The 19,434-nt window shown below is 45.7% G+C and overlaps 2 protein-coding genes across 2 annotated transcripts; both read right to left on the bottom strand.

Moving 5' to 3' along the window:
• Window positions 1-1,925: 1,925 nt before the first annotated feature.
• On the bottom strand, window positions 1,926-13,143 carry LOC135830918 (HAUS augmin-like complex subunit 1). Its single transcript, XM_065343140.1, has 9 exons — window positions 12,779-13,143; window positions 12,193-12,361; window positions 11,597-11,729; window positions 10,944-11,078; window positions 8,153-8,276; window positions 4,518-4,583; window positions 3,677-3,748; window positions 3,400-3,447; window positions 1,926-2,909 (listed from the first exon to the last, which is right to left on the bottom strand). Exons 1-9 carry the CDS (start codon window positions 12,812-12,814, stop codon window positions 2,859-2,861), a joined length of 834 nt encoding a protein of 277 aa, XP_065199212.1. The 5' UTR covers window positions 12,815-13,143; the 3' UTR covers window positions 1,926-2,858.
• Window positions 13,144-16,058: 2,915 nt separating this feature from the next.
• Window positions 16,059-17,887, bottom strand: LOC135830916 (probable isocitrate dehydrogenase [NAD] subunit beta, mitochondrial). Its single transcript, XM_065343137.1, has one exon. It carries the CDS (start codon window positions 17,793-17,795, stop codon window positions 16,776-16,778), a length of 1,020 nt encoding a protein of 339 aa, XP_065199209.1. The 5' UTR covers window positions 17,796-17,887; the 3' UTR covers window positions 16,059-16,775.
• Between the last annotated feature and the right edge of the window lie 1,547 nt (window positions 17,888-19,434).

Genomic DNA, 19,434 nt, shown 5'->3' with positions numbered 1-19,434 from the left:
TCAAATGTGGAAAGATTCTTCTAATGTGGAAAGATTCTTCTAATGTGGAAAGATTCTTCAAATGTGGAAAGATTCTTCTAATGTGGAAAGATTCTTCAAATGTGGAAAGATTCTTCTAATGTGGAAAGATTCTTCAAATGTGGAAAGATTCTTCTAATGTGGAAAGATTCTTCAAATGTGGAAAGATTCTTCTAATGTGGAAAGATTCTTCTAATGTGGAAAGATTCTTCAAATGTGGAAAGATTCTTCTAATGTGGAAAGATTCTTCTAATGTGGAAAGATTCTTCTAATGTGGAAAGATTCTTCAAATGTGGAAAGATTCTTCAAATGTGGAAAGATTCTTCTAATGTGGAAAGATTCTTCAAATGTGGAAAGATTCTTCTAATGTGGAAAGATTCTTCTAATGTGGAAAGATTCTTCAAATGTGGAAAGATTCTTCTAATGTGGAAAGATTCTTCAAATGTGGAAAGATTCTTCTAATGTGGAAAGATTCTTCAAATGTGGAAAGATTCTTCAAATGTGGAAAGATTCTTCAAATGTGGAAAGATTCTTCTAATGTGGAAAGATTCTTCTAATGTGGAAAGATTCTTCTAATGTGGAAAGATTCTACTAACCCCGATGTAACTACAAGTAGTACTACACAGACACTGGTTTAAAAAATGTAGATGTAAACGTAAAAGAGAAGGGACACATGGATACGAGTAATGAGTAACTGTGCACCGCTGTAACTAGATATTTTACGGTGAGAAAGGGCGACAAATACGCTCCAAACTGACAGAGTACTGAGACATCCAACGACCTGACACATAGATCCAACACATTTGGGATGCGTAAACCAACAGTTACATAGTTAATGGCTCAGTGCCTGAGTTATAATCTACGCAAGACCCTGGTAGGAGTTGTTCCTTGATTTAGTAGACCTACATGACCTACATGACCTACATGACAGCGTAGTACTTGTACAATGTCATGCATAATGCCATACTGAACTGGCACTATTGTAAAGGCGCTCATGCAGGTAATTAGTAATTACTATCACTGCTGGCAATATGGCACAATGCCAGCAAGTCACAGCAAGTCACTCCAGTACTGCGGCACTAAGTGGACTGGTTGGCCTACATGTAGAACAGAACAATACAGTGTACATATATGTCACGTGTATTGTTGCACTGAGTTTACAATTGGCAGCCTCCGCTACAGGCTTCCAAGACTGAGGGCCAGCGTGTGAAACTACTAATTGAATTAATTCTACAGCACACACACACACACACACACACACACACACACACACACACACACACACACACACACACACACACACACAAGTGAATTGTAACTTTTTCTTAACCTTGTAACACAACTATGATGGTACAGTAAGGCCATGGTAAGAAATAAAGTTGATTCTCAGGTCATGAGCCTGTGAAAATCGGTGCGAGCAAGCAATTTTTTATTTATTTCCCACAATTTTTTTATTTCCAAAGATAGGGTCACACATATGTACATGGTCACATGTTCATATTCAGGCCAGGGAGTAGAAAAATACCGGTATTTTACTACTCCCTGCTTCATGCAGACGTCGAATCTCACTAGCACTGCCATGTACACGACTGTAGCTGTATACAAACAGTGCAGTGCGTACTAGAACACAGCATGCCAGGACTGTACAGTGCAGCTGTATTTGTATATGTACATGTACATCATGCATGGCGGCCGGTCAATGCGCGCATATGCATGCATTGAATTTTTTTTTAAATCGTCGCTGCGCCGCCAAAATTCGGTGCGCGCGTACTTGAGAATCAAAGATAATTTTCACCATGGCCTAATGGCAGACATAACATGGAAACAACCTAGTTCTAGATAGTCTAGTAACTCTAGTGCATATGCGCCAAAGATTGTATAAGAGGTCACTGTGACATACTCGAGGATGATTCTGCATTTGATTGATCACTACTGCAGTACTTCAATGTGCAATATTCAACATCACAATACTCATTAATATTTGGTGACACAACCACTAGTTAATACAGAGAGAGAGAGAGAGAGAGAGAGAGAGAGAGAGAGAGAGAGAGAGAGAGAGAGAGAGAGAGAGAGAGAGAGAGAGAGAGAGAGAGAGAGAGAGAGAGAGAGAGAGAGAGAGAGAGAGAGAGAGAGAGAGAGAGAGAGAGAGAGAGAGAGAGAATGGAATATGAAAACAAGAGTACACAATTAGCATAGCAAAAAGGTTTGCATTACAGTTGAACATCGATTATCCGCACATCGACTATCCGACCATTCGATTATCCGTAACAGTTTTTTCGGGCGCACGTGCCGTAGAGTACGCACTGTGCATGTAGTGAGCCATTCAAAAAATACGAAAATTTTGAAAAGTAAAAAGGTCGTACATGTACATGTACATGTTTCTTATCCGGAACATTTGCCTTATCTGAACACCGCCTGACAGTTGTCTGCCCAGAGGTGGTCGGATAATCGATGTTCAACTGTATGTCAAGTTGGCTCAAGTAGATTTCTGATAGATGAGCATTCTGCCCAAAAGCAAAGTAGTACATGTACAGTGGAGAACTAACTCACCCTGCGATCACGGGGTGCTGATATTTCAAAATGGCCTTTGCTGTTCTTTTAGACAAGGCAATGCCAGTCGTTGGTGGCTGGTTGTACACACTTACAGCAAGGATAAGAGTATGCTCAGTGCTGGTGAAAAGCTCAGGGTGTGCATTCACAATGTCCAAATATTGTGTAATGTATATGCGCACGTGCAGCAGTGGTATCGATAGCAGGGTGGGCACAACACGCCCAAAACAAGTGGAATAGCAGGGTGGGCACAACACGCCCAAAACAAGTGGAATAGCTACTGTTACCATTCAACTGTTCATGAGGTTAATACTGGACGAAAGTTGCTTCTCGAGTGACTCCTGCACGAGCGACATTATCACAACGAACAGCCACAAGGAGAAGAAGAGTGAGGCTTGAATCAATAAAGTACACGTACCAAGAGTGTCCATACATCTTCACGGCACTCTCCACACGGTCTCTGGGCTACACCAATCACTAATTTTTTTTAATCATTCGAATTTTCGGGCAAGGCCCATCTTCAGGAATGTATGGATATAGTGGATGGCTACAATGGAGTTTTCGCATTTTTCAGAAATGTGTACCAAGAGTGGACATGAATAAAAAAAAGTTCTAAAGTTGGCATGAGTAGCTGACAATACAATGACCAGGAAGAATTCCACCACAGTTTTCCAATCAGAAACAAGAGACAAAAAGCTGATTACATGTACACTCATCTACACGCACGTGAAGTGATGTTGTCAACTATACCCTGTGACAGGGATAGTTTGGTCTGGAGCTTGGCATCACAGAACCATGGGACAGGACGGTATGCATGTACATGTCACTTACCACTTCTTGACGTAGCTGTTCAAGTTTCACTGTAGACAGGCGCAAGTCCTGCAAGAAATGATATAGAGAAATCAACAATGCTACAGGCAACAAGACACCCACACAGTCAACCAACCTGCAATGAGATACATGTACAATACGGTAGAATTGCTGACTGTCTAATGAAAATGAGTACAAGTACAAACTCCACTCCAGGCAAAATTTGAAACCCAGCCAGTGACAATAACAGCATAACATGCTCGGAAGTCCAGTCAAGATGTGCGACAGAGGAACTCACGGCTGGTAAGTTGTGGAATGACTGGAGCTTTGCCTTGAGCGGTCGAAGCAGCTCCCTCCGCTGTTCAAGATCCTGAGTGAAAAATGCACACCCACACACCAATACGCCCGCACGCAAATGTGCACGCATGCAGTAACAGCAGAAGTGCTCAAACAAGGGCAAGCTGGTGCTGCATAACGGAAGGGTATTTTTTAGAGAATACATGTACCTGTTTCCGCCAGAAATACAGACACGGCATGGCAAGTGTGAATGGCAGTACTAAGTCAGAAATACAGACACGGCATGGCAAGTGTGAATGGCAGTACTAAGTCAGAAATACAGACACGGCATGGCAGGTGTGAATGGCAGTACTAAGTCAGAAATACAGACACGGCATGGCAGGTGTGAATGGCAGTACTAAGTCGGAAGGAGGCATGCAGTGGAGAGTGACAAGATTGGACAGGAAATCATGTACAGTGCAGCTTAGCTACCTACTGTACAGTGGATAGTTTTGGCAGGAAATTAAAATCTGTATATTGCCCAGTGATACTGAAGGCCTTGTCCATCCAGGACTTGATGAGCATTTGCACTTCAAGTCCAGGCACACACGTTCAGTAACAGCGGGGATCAAATAGGGGCAGCAACGGCATCATTGCTACACTCTACACTACACAGTAGACCGATCAAAGACAGTGCATGCATGTTCAAGATCTACAGAAGGACACGGGGAATAGCACGTACATCATCGCAAACCGTGGGCATCTGCCTGAACCATGCCAGAACATGACACCGACACAAACCTCTACAAACCTGCAAAGCTTCACACACAGATAATAACTGTTACTCGTGTCAGCAAACTTACAGCAGCTTGCTGAACAAGCTTCTGGTGCTCAATGTCTTCCTGAAATCCACTGTCGCGCAGCTTTGCCTGCAACCAAACACAAACAGCACGGCATTATTGCGGTCATCACTGCTTTATACGGGCAATTTTTACAACTCGGATACTGAGCCAGTAATAAAATGTAAAAAAAGAGAAGAAACACATGGGTCACTGAATGTCTCAGTAGCCTGTCAGTTTTGTGCCCTATTATCGCACTTTCTGACCGTTTATCATCTTGTTACAGTCGTGGATAGTTGCTGCATAACTCGTTCTCATGTGTTTCTTCTCTTTTTTAAATTTTTTTACAACATTTATAGTTTATACACATTCAGTCAGGCAGGTAGCTGAGGATTCATTCCATTCTGCAGAAGCATGCTCAAGAAAAGGCTAGCCAGATGTAGGGGTGAAACTTGTCAAGGATATTCGTGAGAATAGTGTGGAGCTGGGAGCGCTAAATGCTGATGATGACGCAGCCACAATCAAGCGTTTGCGGGAAGAAGTTTCCAACGATATGGAGAAATGGGCAGATCTCAGCCACACAGTATTGCACTATGTTGGAGGTAACAAAGCTGGCAGTTGATGTTATCTCTGCAGCTATGCGAGATAACATCAACTGCCAGCTTTGTTACCTGATTCCACGACAATGGTGCGTAGCAATGCACAGATAACTAACACTTTCTCACACACTCCATATTGCGCTACATATCACATGGTAATTGTTTACGCTGGGCTTGGCACATTCACGGTACAGCTGCATAATAGCAATACTTTCAGGGCAGGGTCAGTATCTATTTTTGTCTGACGATCGATTCAGTTTACGAAAAAACAACTGCTCGTGCTTCTGTCTGTACATATATTCTCCAATGATCCAGTGATTTGTGGCCACAATAACAACTTCCTGCAGTGTCCTATAGGTAGTGCTGAAACGATTATATCGATTACTCGTTACTTACTCGATAAGAAATAGATCGAACGGTTATTTCGATTTTATCGGCTAAACGAGTAGAATGGTACTTACGCTCGGTACAGGATCCCCCCCCCCCCTTTTGGGGGTCGCACAAAGCGTGCATGCATCGAAAGTGTTGCGAGTACGACACGAATATGTACATGATTGTACACTTGCAACATCGATGTACGTGTAAAGACTATAGCGATCTGAGAAACATCGACGTGATCACCGTTACGGCGCCGTCTTTTGAGCGGACTACTTTTCTTACATACAGCATGCAGGACGGGCAGGCTCAGTATGTGTCTACACTAGCTAGCTGCAGGGGCTAGAGTTCCCTCCACGTGCAAGTAGTCTTGAGCTAGCCTAAAGATAGGGGTTCCAGGATCAGGCCGACTGGGTTCGAGGACTTTCTCCACGCGCTACACACAAAAGTTTGGTCGCGCGATGACGGCTCATTCTAGGCCAGTGCGCTGAGATATCGTAAGTTCTGGAGGATTTTTGAAGTCACCAGTGGCTTCCTGAGGTTTTCAGCTGTCCAATGTGGGGTTTTTGATCGCCGTGCGGCGAAATTAGGCCATCGCGATCAGTCAAAGAAGAAATTGAAGGCGATTTTCAAGTCTAAAATGGCATCTTAGGGGATTCTTAAACCGATTTTCAGCTTCAGCACCCAAAAACCTTTCGGAATCACCCATGCCGGTGTTTTTCTCAAGCAAGGTAGAGCAGCGCAACAAAATTTGAGTGCGCCGAGTAGGACTAAAAGCACCTCCGACATGGCGATTTTTTCAAGTGCGAGGAAGAAGAGTAGATCTACACTAGAAACTAGGTGTTACCCCCAGCGCAGTCAGCTGATCGCGAGTATCAAGCAGCACGAAGACCAGGATTGCGCTGTGCCTAGTGAGCACGACTTAGTACACGATTCTGTACTATCTCCTGTTTGCGAGGAACAAGGAGAACAGGCGGCGGCTTGGATTTACGACTCGTGCGCTGGCGGAGAACAGGGAGCTGCCGTCATTACCGATCGAACTGGTTGGTGATGGAGCTGATGCAGTATCTCTCACCATGATCAGCCTGATCCCAGCTCCCATCGACAGCGTCTTCTTAATTTGGTTCGCAACTTGCAAGCTCTGCAGAAGACGGCATCGGCAACATCAACATTGGCGTGTTTGTGACTTGCCGTCCTTGTCGGCAATGGCAAAAGCCGTGCTGGTGACTTGACGTCCTTGTCGGCCAAAGCCGTGTGAAGAAGAGGGGTAGGTTCGCCGAATCGAAGCGTGCATATGTCATCCGCTCAAGGCAAGGATAAGAGGCCGGCTGTAAACTGTGACAAAATTTCATCTGATTCGTGTGATGATGTATGTAGCTAGGTGGTGGCTATGCAGTAGTTTGACCATGTTTTGAGCCGATTTCCCATTTGATCGCCAGAGAAAAATACACCCATTTCGCTGTAGAAAAATGGCTATAACTTTCGAATGCCTGGACCGATTTTGATAAAATTGGTACCATAGTATTTCTCATTTCCTTGGTGACATTGTCCAAGAACAAGCTAGCTTGAATTCTGAATTTGAAATTTTGACTGGAATCCCTACTAAAGACAGTAAAGTGGTCTTCAGTTTCATGTTTTCCGTTCTGTCAACAGTTCCCGAACCAGCTTGTTCGACGACGAGCTAGGCCTGGCGTCCGGGCCTATTTTGAGCATAGACAGGAAAAACAACTACAGTGCTGGCAACTGAAATCCGACCCCCTGGGCGGCGCGGCACGCCGCCCAGGGGTCGGATTTCAGTTGCCAGCACTGTAGTGACTTGTTGGTGCGCCTCAAGTCAGCTCATCCATCGAAATCCGCCGATCTGCACCCCTGGCCGGCTTCTCTGACTTCATCGTCGGAGTCAGCGAAGTCACACGCGAAGGGCACCATCAGCTCTTGGGTTGCAACCAGTGAGTTGCCTCTGTCTTGTCTGTATTCGTCTGGTCAGTCCGAACAGCTGACGGACTTGTTGCGGGATCATCGGATCTATGCGCCCGCTTTCCGTCGGTGGCGATGTTGGACTCGTAATTTTTTTGACATTCACAGAATGTACATGTACTGATGTAGTTACAATAATACTCGTTTAGCCGAAAAGCCGATCGTTATGGTATCAGCTAAGCCACTAAGGAAAAAACGTAATCGTTTCAGCACTACCTATAGGATAACTAGGCATTGTATGCATGCAATAGGAGAAAACTCAAAATTTTCAGTATTTTTCATGAAAAGACGTGTTATCGTGAAGTCTTTTCATGGCGACACATCAATTTTTGGGGCTTTCCCATATCACTGCACATTAGAAGAAATGATTTAGCAGTCTTTGATAAAAAATTGGGCCATTCAATATGGTCCACATTATATCGCAAAATAACCAATTTGCGCATTGGAGCTATAAAAATAATGGGTTACTATCCAAATGCCAAAAGTTCGTAAAAATGGCAATTTTGAAATTCCCATAATTCCCTAATATTAACGGTGAGTGGTCATTTTTTGGTATTTCATCTATACATACCCTACAGAAGACACTGACGTCTTTGGATGAAGAAAATTCCGGGTTGTTTTCCAATTCATCACTTCCAGCTAACAGACACGTTAGCTACACTGCCACTAGGAGCGATGTCATACGAACACACATGGTACAGTACACACCTGAAGGCCTGTGATTTCTTGCTGGTACTGCTGCGCCTTGGCATGACAAAAGGCTACCTCCTGCTGAGAGCGGGCACTGGTCTCTGCATCGGCAGTGGTCTTCTGGGCGAGCCGAGCATGCATTCTGACACATGCATGGACACACACACAACACACACACACACACACCGGCAACAACGACGGCGACGGCGACGACCACAATAACAACAACAACAACAACAACAACAACAACAACAACAACAACAACAACAACAACAACAACAACAACAACAACAACAACAACAACAACAACAACAACAACAACAACAACGTATGATGTGGAGCATGCAACATGATGCAACAAGCACTGAAGTGGAAGCATAGACAAGCCTATAGACTATATCAAGAGTACATAACTACACTGTAGTTATGTACTCTTGACTATATGCAATGCAACCAGTGCTGCCATCACACTCCAGTGATAGCAGAGCACACAAGCTCGAACAGGGTGCAACTTCATTGAGGTTTCCTATTGGACGAGCTCGAGGGAAATATCTAAAATAGTACGTCACTGATTTTGGTAGCCGACTAACATAGGGGCCATCCGGCATTATCGATAATTTTCACGAAATGAAAAAGTTTACCGTATTTCCTCGATTAATGGACCATGCTCGAATAATAGACCATGCTCAAATAGTAGACCCTCCTAGAGGCCTCACGGAAAAATAGTAGACCATGCCCGAATAAGAGACCCGGTCTCTTATTTGAGTTCATCGCTTTGCGCATGCGCACTAAGAAAGCACATGGTGGATCAAAAAAGGACGCTATTTTACGTTGCGTGACTACAATTTTTGTAGTGGCTAGTGCTTTCTTTTATTATTTGAGCACGGTCCACCATATTTTCATCGGCACATCGCTGGAAATGGTGGATTTTTAACACGTCATAATATAGAAAATATAGTGGACCGTGCCCAAATAATGGACCATGCCCAAATAAGAGACAGGGGGTCCAACCCTCTTCAAAAAACAAAAGACCGGGTCTATTAATCGAGGAAATACGGTAGTTACGACCCTCACTCCCCCCCCCCCCCTCCCCACCAACGAAAAAATTGACTTGACGGCTAGAATGCATTGATGTCTCACATACCAATGTTTTTCAAAAACGAAACTCTCTTTGACCCACCCACCCATAAACGAATTTTTTTCTTTTCGTGTAAAAGATCAATAATTATGGACAGCCCATTCCGATTGGTGCTGTACCATAGAAGCTCCGCCTGTCGTCAGCACTCAAGCTGCTACTGCAGTGCCTTCAGGGTCCGACTCGGACGGAGCCGAAGCCAACATCCGCCATGAACTTGAGGTGTTCCTTCACTCGATGGGACACCCATGCATATTCGAACGCGGAAGGATGTGCTTTTGGGATGAAGTTTCCGAAGCCGTGCGAAAATCGTTCTCTGTGGACATGAAAGACGTGACAAGTCGGGCATGTAAAGACCGGACAATCCGCAAGATCAAGAAGTTTGTTAAGAAGGACAGCAAGAACGAGAGGAAGAGTGGGACGGAGGAAGAGTATAGCAGGAAGGATGAACCTCTGACTGAACTCGCTCAGCGCTGGCAGGCAGCTCAGCTGAAAACGCAGAACATAACAACAACACAAAGAAAGGGTGAGGCCTTAGATAGTGCTAACACCCCGTGCACATTGCAATGTGATGTCATCGGGGATGCATCTTTCTGGAGGAAACGGGTGCTCCCACACTGCTCTGCGGGTCTAACAACAGTGCAGCACCCATTTCATCCTATAGGTTAGTGCAGTGTGCATCCGGGCCCGGCATGTACAGGACAATCAAGAACAAGAACAGCCACACGAAGAGTACATGGACCAGACTTCACATTTTTTTAAAGATTTTTAACGCCATGACATGAACTGTTAACGACATGAATTCTGTATGTCAAAATGCAGCTACATGTATGTACTCTCGGTCACACAACACGTACTAGGGCGAGCAATACGACTTATATGAGAAAAAGAATTATTCCCGTAGCTATGCAGAAGACGTTACTTCAGTAACGTCTGGCGCTAGCCAGGGCCCACACAGCTTTAATTTGGTATTTGTTTGTTTGTGTGTTTGTTTGTTTGTTTGTGTCACGCCTGGCGCTATCCCGTATCTGACGGCAAAAAAATCATAGGGATGTTATAAATTTTTCTATTCTCCTAATTTTTCAGGCATATCCTGGGATTCGAACCCGCACTATCGCCCTACATGCATTCCCCCATACACTTCGCATTCATACCCATTCTTCCAAGTTGCTTTACGTTATGATCTTGCGTTTGAAAGCCCTATTTGAATATTGCAGGCAGCTGTATGTGGCCAGCTGTGTTTGATGGTACGGTACGGGAGACGGTGTCGTATTACCATTCGATCGTACCTAACCCGTACCTATCCCTACCGTACCGTACATTCAAAGACGGCTGGCCACAATGCATATTCAAATAGGGCTTTCAAATGCAAGATCATAATGTGAAGCAATTTGGAAGAATTAGTATGTATGCGAAGTGTATCGGGGAATGCATGCAGGGCGCGATAGTGCGGGTTCGAATCCCAGGTTATGTCTTAAAAAAAGGAATTGTTTAATAAAAAAAGGAATTTTTTAAAGAATTTATAACATCCCTATGCTTTTTTTTGTCTAGGTCATCAAGGAAAAAAAGCATAGCGTAGGGCCCTGAGCTTCCAAGCTCTCTCGTCAGCCCACCTGTATGAACAAGACGACAGCACATGCAGGCATTCATTGCAGGCATACATTGATAACCTACTGTTTGAGTGTGTTGATTTGCACCAGGGCCTGCTTGGTGCGTGCAATGATCTCCTGCTGGCGCTGGCGCAGGTCTACGCTGGCTATGTTCTCATCCTCCACTGCACTACACAGCTGTGACAGACCAACGTGAAAGCTGAACAGAAACCGAAAAGAAAACACAGGCTCGCTGAGCTTTCTGCAATCTCCAATCGGTACTGGGTTAACTTCATCAAAGACCGGCAGACCGGCGGGAAACCTGTCACCAGTGATTACCGGACCAGGCCGGCCATCAGGGGCTCGCGAATGGATGTTCTCTGAGACCAACCTGACTCTAGGGCCAGTGCACACCCACAGGGCCAGCTTTATTTATTTATATATTAGAGGGCAATACCTACAGAAAGAGGGGAAAAACAATGGTACAACAGTGTACAACAGTGGGTATGCCGGTACTAAATGACTTCTGCTGGTGAGATGCGATGTACCGATATTTCCCCGACAAAAGGTCTGGGAATCAATGCATCATGGGTTGGAGTGGGTGAGAGAGAGAAAGAGAGAGAGAGAGAGAGAGAGAGAGAGAGAGAGAGAGAGAGAGAGAGAGAGAGAGAGAGAGAGAGAGAGAGAGAGAGAGAGAGAGAGAGAGAGGTTAAGCAGTAGATTGCACTCGTAACTTACGTAGGCAAGTGAACATCTCTTAGTTCTGTACTCTCCGCTACCGACGCCAGAGAGTCTAAAGCTGCGGTGGACGGCTTGTCCAACATATCCGCTCGGAGACCAATGCGACTCAGTGTACCAGACAGACGAACGCCTGGCAAGGAATACAAGCATAAATGCACACATACACACACAACATACACACAGACACACAGACACACACACACACACACACACACACACACACATGCCAATACAGACATAATGGTACTCGCCCATCTTGGAAGCAACCTTGCTTCAAGCTTGTCTTTGTTTGCGCCAAGCAGTAAACTCAGGATAGGTACGTTGGCCACACATGTAGCCTAACCCAATGTTCCGAAACACAGAGCATCCATTGCAGAAGATATGGATGTGCAGTACACAGTCCAGTGGTACAGGACTGTCGGACGTCGAAGAAGGACCAGCCTCGAATTTCACCAAGCACAGCATACCAATGTATACACAGTGACTCAACTGGGCATAGACTGTAATACATGAAGATAAGAACGGTCTGGGCTAGGAAGCTGACCCCCCCCCCCCCCAATTCTTCCGCAACCGACAGTACTGCACTGACTCACATTCCTTGCCATACTCCTTAGACCGTTGCTTTGCATCATCGCCAAGCAGCACGGCACGCGTGTTAGCCGAGACTGACTTAGTCATCACATCGTACAGAGCGCCAACGGTGGTCTCGTTGACCTCGAACGATGGAGTCTCTCCGAGAGTGTCTTGCAGCCATTTCATAACCTGGATTGCGAGGACAATGGCATGCAGAGACACCATGTAATCACAGTACATGTACTCCCGTCGAAGTCCAATCTTTATTTCCTGCAGTGTCGTGTATGAAAACCTGACTTGTTCCTGTAGAACCTGATGCGAGGGCTGGGTTTCACTCAAACCAGGTATTTCAATGCGTGTCAACACAAAATAGTGGGCGTTAATATGTGCCAAATGTCGGTCTTGAAAATCATTATTCTCATTTTATGCAGTTGCATGCTAACCCCAAAATGTGTGCAGGCATACAATGTTATAACGTTACTTGAGCACAGCGGGAAGCAGCGTTTGGCATGCATGTTTCGTTTGTTGACTCTAAAATACTATTAATATACTAATATACCTTAGTCTACAACATACATGGATATCAAGTACATTCGACCAACTGACCTGGTCATGTCGTTCGGATATGCTTTTGGCAGCCATTCCGCAAAGATAAGGACTTGCCGGAGCAGAGCGATCAGCAGTTCAAGATCAAAAATTCATCATCACCAGCACAGACAGTATCGCCAATCAGTGTGATTTCTGCTGCTATTGCTACAACTACTGCACAGTACATGTATTGGATTTCGGTTGTAGCTCGCTGACCAGCTCAACGATAGAACAAAAAAAAAAGAAGAGTCAACGCCGGCATGCAGGCTAGGCAGGAATGAGTTCAATCAGGTGCTTCACACACACAACCCACAGGGATATACATGAGCAGCGTCATTCGCCTAAAACCAAACTGGGGAAGGGTGGTGATTTTCTTTTCTTCATCTGGGAAAAACAAAAACAAAGATGCTTTTGAATGTTGGCGCGCCACGTGCCCTTCCGGAAAGGCAAGTAGTCATAAATATTTGACTCTCGACCTACAGCATGTCACAGGACAGTGTGTGTGCGTGTGTCACTCACTGTGTGTGTGTGTGTGTGTGTGTGTGTGTGTGTGTGTGTGTGTGTGTGTGTGTGTGTGTGTGTGTCAGTGTGTGCACAAGTTGCTATGTCTAACATAGCTGTTCGCTAATCCGCGATGGGCATGTCTGAGGTCTGAGGTGTGTGTGTGTGTGTGTGTGTGTGTGTGTGTGTGTGTGTGTGTGTGTGTGTGTGTGTGTGTGTGAGTGTGTGTGTGTGTGGTGGTAGTGGTGGTGTGTGTGTGTGTGTGAGTGTGTGTGTGTGTCCTGGCGAAGCGCAGCGGCATGCCAGCCTCGCTGGAGGAGGCCATTCGTGTGAATCGCCTGCTATGGCTTGGTCACCTCGCAAGGATGGACGACACCAGGTTGCCAAAGCAGATCCTGTTTGCGGAGGGAACTAACACGCGGCCCCGCCATGGACCCAAGCGTCCGGCGTTGGAGAGGTGTGGCAGCTTGTAGTAGACGGTTTGCCGGAGAGACTGAACCAGTTTTGCCTTGTCACTCGGTCGCGTATTACACAGCTTCAGACCTGCGTGCGACCGGTATCCCGGAGACGCAATGGCACCACCTTGCTCAAGACCGGAGGGACTGGCGCGAGCGTAGCCGTCGGAAGCCACCAAGCCAGCCCCAACCAAGAGTGTTCGTCTGTGTCTGCGGCCGCGACTTTCGCCGTCCGAATGATTTATCCCGACACAAGAACTACTGCCTGGCCTAATAGCTATCATCGCCTTTGGCGATGGGCTTTCCAAAGGTCCAAAGGTGTGTGTGTTTGTTTGTATGTGTGTGTATGTGTGTGTGTGTATGTGTGTGTTTGTGTGTGTGCGTGCGTGAGTGTGTGTGTGTGTGTGCGTGTGCGTGTGCGTGTGTGTTGGCACATACTGGTCAATAGTCGTGATCTGTCTCATTCAGGTCTTGTCCACTATCGTTGCTATGAGAAAATATGTGGGTGCACATCCAGCCTGTGCATTTGCAGATTTGCGTGGTTCTCTTGCGACGGGCGTAAAAATGGTGTGAACGTATGTGTGTGTGTGTGTGTGCGTGTGTGTTTGTTTATGTTTATTTTGTGTGTGTGTGCGTGCGTGCGTGCGCGTATGCGTACCCCATGTGCATGCACAATACAAGCATTGAAGCAAGAAGCCTATTGCAAGGGACTGCCGGGGTCAACTGATCAAAACATCAGTATGTCATTGGCTCCTTGGGATTTGGGATATGTGCCAGATTGCACAGTCAGTGCTTCGCCAGAAACCAACCCAGTGACTCGCATAGTGTGTCTCAAACCAACACCATGCAAGCCATTCAATACAAAACAGTAGTGAGTATTGTATGCATCAGGGAGTCGTAAAATTTTACGACTCCCTGGTATGCATGAGGTCCGCCATGACAAAAAAATTCACGTCATGTGATACTATCACTCACTATCAGTGTCAACTCCCCCTTCCTGTGCATGATAGCAAGAGTTGTGAACTACACAGTGGAGATTGGATATAACGACACTCTTTCGAGAGAAAGCAAAATGTCGCTATATTCGATCTGTCGATCTGATAGCTTGCAGAGACCTTGGTCCTACCGGTAGGACCATCATACACAGACATACTGCATGGCCGCTGTTCTAACATTGACCTAAAAGTAAAACTTGACCCTAAACTGTTGCTCAGGGGCTAATGAAGGAGTCCACAAATTTTAGACGCGATCGCACAAGGCATACTACAGAATTCCATGGTAACAGCCCATGGTAACCATGGAAACGGAGTATGGAATTATGCATTCCACTGCCTTGGCAAGCTAATAAAAACATTAGGATCTCACCACGAGTGATGTGCCATGGTCAAAATTCACTTTGGACAGAGTTGCTAGCGCACCGACAGGATTATGTGCGGCCATTTTGACAATCGATAAAATTGCGCATACGCAATGCACTGGACGTAGCCTTGCATTTTGCGCCATTACTTTGCCTGACAAAGACCTCATCTGAACAATTGTTTCAAGAAATTTCTCAACCAAAGCACTTTTGCAGCTCGATTTCTTGGGTCCTACCGGTAACTTAGGACGTCACGGCATGCAAGCTATCAAACTAAACGCGATCTTCACGTTTAGTATGCAATATGTATATCAAAATGACAGAAAGGTATTGTAGATATACATGTACATGTGGTTAACAGATATGTATGATTGTAGTCTAGTCATGTGTCTTGCATGCATTGTTCAAGGTGAAGTCATCCCGCACCGCTGCACTGCGGCTACAACGTGCAACGTGCAATGTAAAGCACACATGAGTGACCCGGAGGTCCGGGCACGTGGCACAGCCATAATAATACCATGTTCCAGACATGCCAGTCTGCCTGATACAAGAGGAAAGTCGTTATATCCAATGCATTTTCACTGTTTTTCAGGTCTTCGGGCACCAAAAAAGTGTCAGTAAATTCGATCTGTCGTTATTTTCGAGGTCGTTATACCCGATCTATAATGTACAGAAAGGACTTGCTAAACGACTTGGGCAACAGAATTGTGTCGCTCAACTCGATTTGTCGTTATACCCAAGGTCGTTATATCCAATCTCCACTGTACTACAGGGTTGCAAGCAGCGATGCTTCAAACGGCACAGATCTCTGCGCAGTTTGCGAGTGCAAACAATTTAACCAGGTCACGTGATATGAAACGCTGCCTTCGCAGTACTGGACATAGAAAGTGCAGGTGGTTACACACTCTAGGTGTTAGTAAGTAATCTTGATAGCATGGACCACTACCACCCCAACATGCACTTACACACATCCTCAACTACCACAGCAAAGACAGAACTGGTCCAGAATTAATGAATCCGTCCAGATGGAAGAGAGATGAAAGAGAGTCAGGCGGTGGCCAGAGTGTGCCGCAGGGCAGCAATATCCTGTTCCTCAGAGCAGAGCAGATGATGAAAAGGAGAGCCAAAAACGGCAGAAGGGAAAATCTACAATCTTCATGTGCAAGCAAAATAAATAAAAATCCGTAAGCACTGATGTCACTGTACGAATACAACTGTAGTACAGCCCAACTTGAAATCACATGAAGATGGTTATAATTCTAAAGTATGGCTCAGAAATAAATACTAGATATGCAATCGTATCATTACTCCAGGAAATAAATAACTGCAGAATTTGATAAGCCTCCAAGAACCAAATTTACCCAAAGAGATACTGGATTTCATATAATGCTGATTGAAAGTGGTCATGCCATTGTCTGTCTAGAAAAGAGCAACTCAGTCCAGCAACAAGACTGCACTGCTGTGGACATACGAGCTGTCATATTCCTGTACCACTCGGCCAGCAATAATGTCAAGGCAGCAACCCCATATCTAGCTCGAAGACATTGTCAAGCCAATCAGTTCCTGCGCATGTGAGGAAAGACCAAAATGCACTGACGACACGGCCACATGCAGCACTGTCGCAAAGTAAGCCTGAGTTGTTTTCAGTAGTGACAGCGGCGTTCGCAGTAACTGCTGATTCTGACAACAGGCTGCCGGCAGTCTACAGTCGGGTCTTCAATGCATCCACAAAGTCCGATGTTCCAGAATTACCTCCTAGGTCGGGTGTGTGAAACTGAGACTCCATGAGTAGGCCATTGACTACGTTCTCAATCTGCTCGGCGTACTCATCCAGGCGCAGGTGTCGTAGCATGCTTGCAGACGTCAGCAACATGCCAGCGGGATTGGCCGTGTTCTTGCCAGCTAGCTCATGTCCGCGATGGCGTGCACCAGGCTCAAACAGGACAATATCCTCACCCATGTTGACTCCAGGAATAACACCTGCACCGCCAACAAGACCAGCGCCCAGGTTACTGATGATATTGCCGTAAAGATTTCCCATTACCAGCACGTCGAACTGCTGTGGACGACTCGCCAACTGCATGCAGCAATTGTCCACGATCATGTCCTCAAACTCTATCAGTGGGTAATCCTTGGCAACATCCCGGCAACTCTGCAGGAAGAAACCGTCGGCAAGTTTCATGATATTGGCCTTGTGAACAGTCGTCACTTTGCGCCGGTTTAGGCGAGATGCCGTCTCAAAGGCAAACTTGGCAATGCGATGGGCTCCTTCGGCAGTTACCACCTTCAAGCTCTCCACAACACCTGGTACACTCTCATGCTCCAGACCACTGTATTCGCCTTCAGTATTTTCACGAATGATCACCATATCAACATCCTTGTGGCGAGTTTTCACACCTTGCATTGTACGACATCTCACCAAATTTGCGAACAAACCGAGATCCTTTCTCAGTTGCACATTGAGAGATCTGGGCTCTGCGAGGGATGCCGATGTGCTGATAATTCCTTTAAGACCTACCCGATGAGTTCGGAGAGACGTCTTAGCAGCTTCATAAGAGTCATTGCTACCTGTAATATTCTGCTCGTCGAATTCTACAGGGACGTTCATGTGCTGAAAGACATCTTTTACCGCAGACGACAACTCCGGGCCTACTCCGTCACCTGGAATTAGTGAAACGGTTCTCAAGCCAAAGGCTTTACGTGATAAATGTCTGACAGCCATTTAGCCCTCCAGCTTTCCCAAAGTCGCAGGCAAAGAGGTGATGAAAACAAAATCAAATTTATTACAGAAACGCCAAACGCACTCAGGAAATATTTTTTAGATCGATGATATGAGGCAAAAAGCGGAAACCACGTGTCAAAATGCCAAGTCCAGTGACTCCAGTCCAGATACGTCACGTGACTCACGTCAGGGAGAGGAAACAGCCTGAAACAAGGTGGAGGACACTGTGTTTCATGCTGTCAATCTAACAATATGCGTGAACTATAACAAGGTTTATCTAATACTAGTTTTGAACTAGTATTGGGTTATATAATACCATCTATCTAGCTTGTACGTGTTGTACCAATACAATCATGTCATGAAAATACAAAAGATGACCAAAAATGATAAAGTAATATCAAGAGTACTGGGGTTATGTACTCTTGGTAATATTGTTTGCGGGGAGAGGAAAAGACAGACCCACCGCGACCGACCCGTCCGTACCAGTGTAACGGGCGGGCGCCGGGGGGGGGGGGGGGGGGGGGGACTGTAGCGATTTCCGTAGCAGGTACTGAGGTAGGCTACAATGTAGACAATTATTTGGGTGCGACTCCCTGGTACGTAGTGCTGCTGTTGTTTTTGGTTAACAAATTCCCCGAGCCCGCATTGAACAAAAATAGCGCCCCATTTGTTGTGACTTTGAAAAACAGTAGAGGGAGGGGGGGGGGGGGGCTAATCTTGCGAGTATGGTACACAAAAACAGCATTTCGACCCGTATTTAGGGCGTGCGACGCCTTCGAGTACTAACCCCGCCAGTCAAAGTGACCGGCATGTACGCTGCGCTGAAAATTCCAACACGTTGGAATTTCCATTTCGGCGCGTTTCCGTACGCACGACACCCCAAAAGCCCAGCAAAAATACGCACAAACGCGTGGCTTCACGCGTACACGCGCCAGCTGGTAACACAGCTTAACTCAATCAGGCAGCCAACAAGCGAAACCCACTTCATGACCCCTCCCTGCCCATGTTGTCGGTTACATCAAACGTTCTAGCAGCCTGGTACACAAGCATGCAATCATCGCCGCAAAATTAAACAACTACATGTACATGTATTCACTCCGGACTGACTGCCCAGGGCTAAGCGGACCAGGGTGTTTTCTTGGTCAGTTCTTCGTATTGAAATGGCATTAACCCTGAAATGGCATTTCACCTTTCTGTAGCGCATCCTATCGATCACAGCTATTGTGCTCTACAGCATTGTTCCTCAAGATTCTGAGCTTTCTGTTTGTCTTTCTCTTTATCATCATCCTGGATGGCACAAGTGAAGTAGGCATCCCCGCTTACATCGCGATAGTGCAATATAATAATAATAATAATAATAATTAACTGGTTTGAGGGAAAGAGACAAACGGGAAAAGTCTGAAGAAAAAATTGACTGTCACCACCAGGACTCGAACCAGGGACCTTTGCTTGTAGCCAGCGATGCTCTAACCACTGAGCTATGGTGTAGTCGTCATCCCAGCAGAGCAATAATAATAATAATAATAATAATTAACCCTGAGTGACGTCTTGGGGTTTTCGGAGATGACCGGATGTACAACACAAATGTGCCCTACTGTTCGGCTGCACCCACATGGCGGATGGTAGCAAGAGACTAAGC

This window comes from Sycon ciliatum, chromosome 1 (genome assembly GCF_964019385.1).
Source record: "Sycon ciliatum chromosome 1, ocSycCili1.1, whole genome shotgun sequence".
Taxonomy (NCBI): Eukaryota; Metazoa; Porifera; class Calcarea; order Leucosolenida; family Sycettidae; genus Sycon; species Sycon ciliatum.
This window is presented reverse-complemented; position numbering and strand designations above follow the sequence as displayed.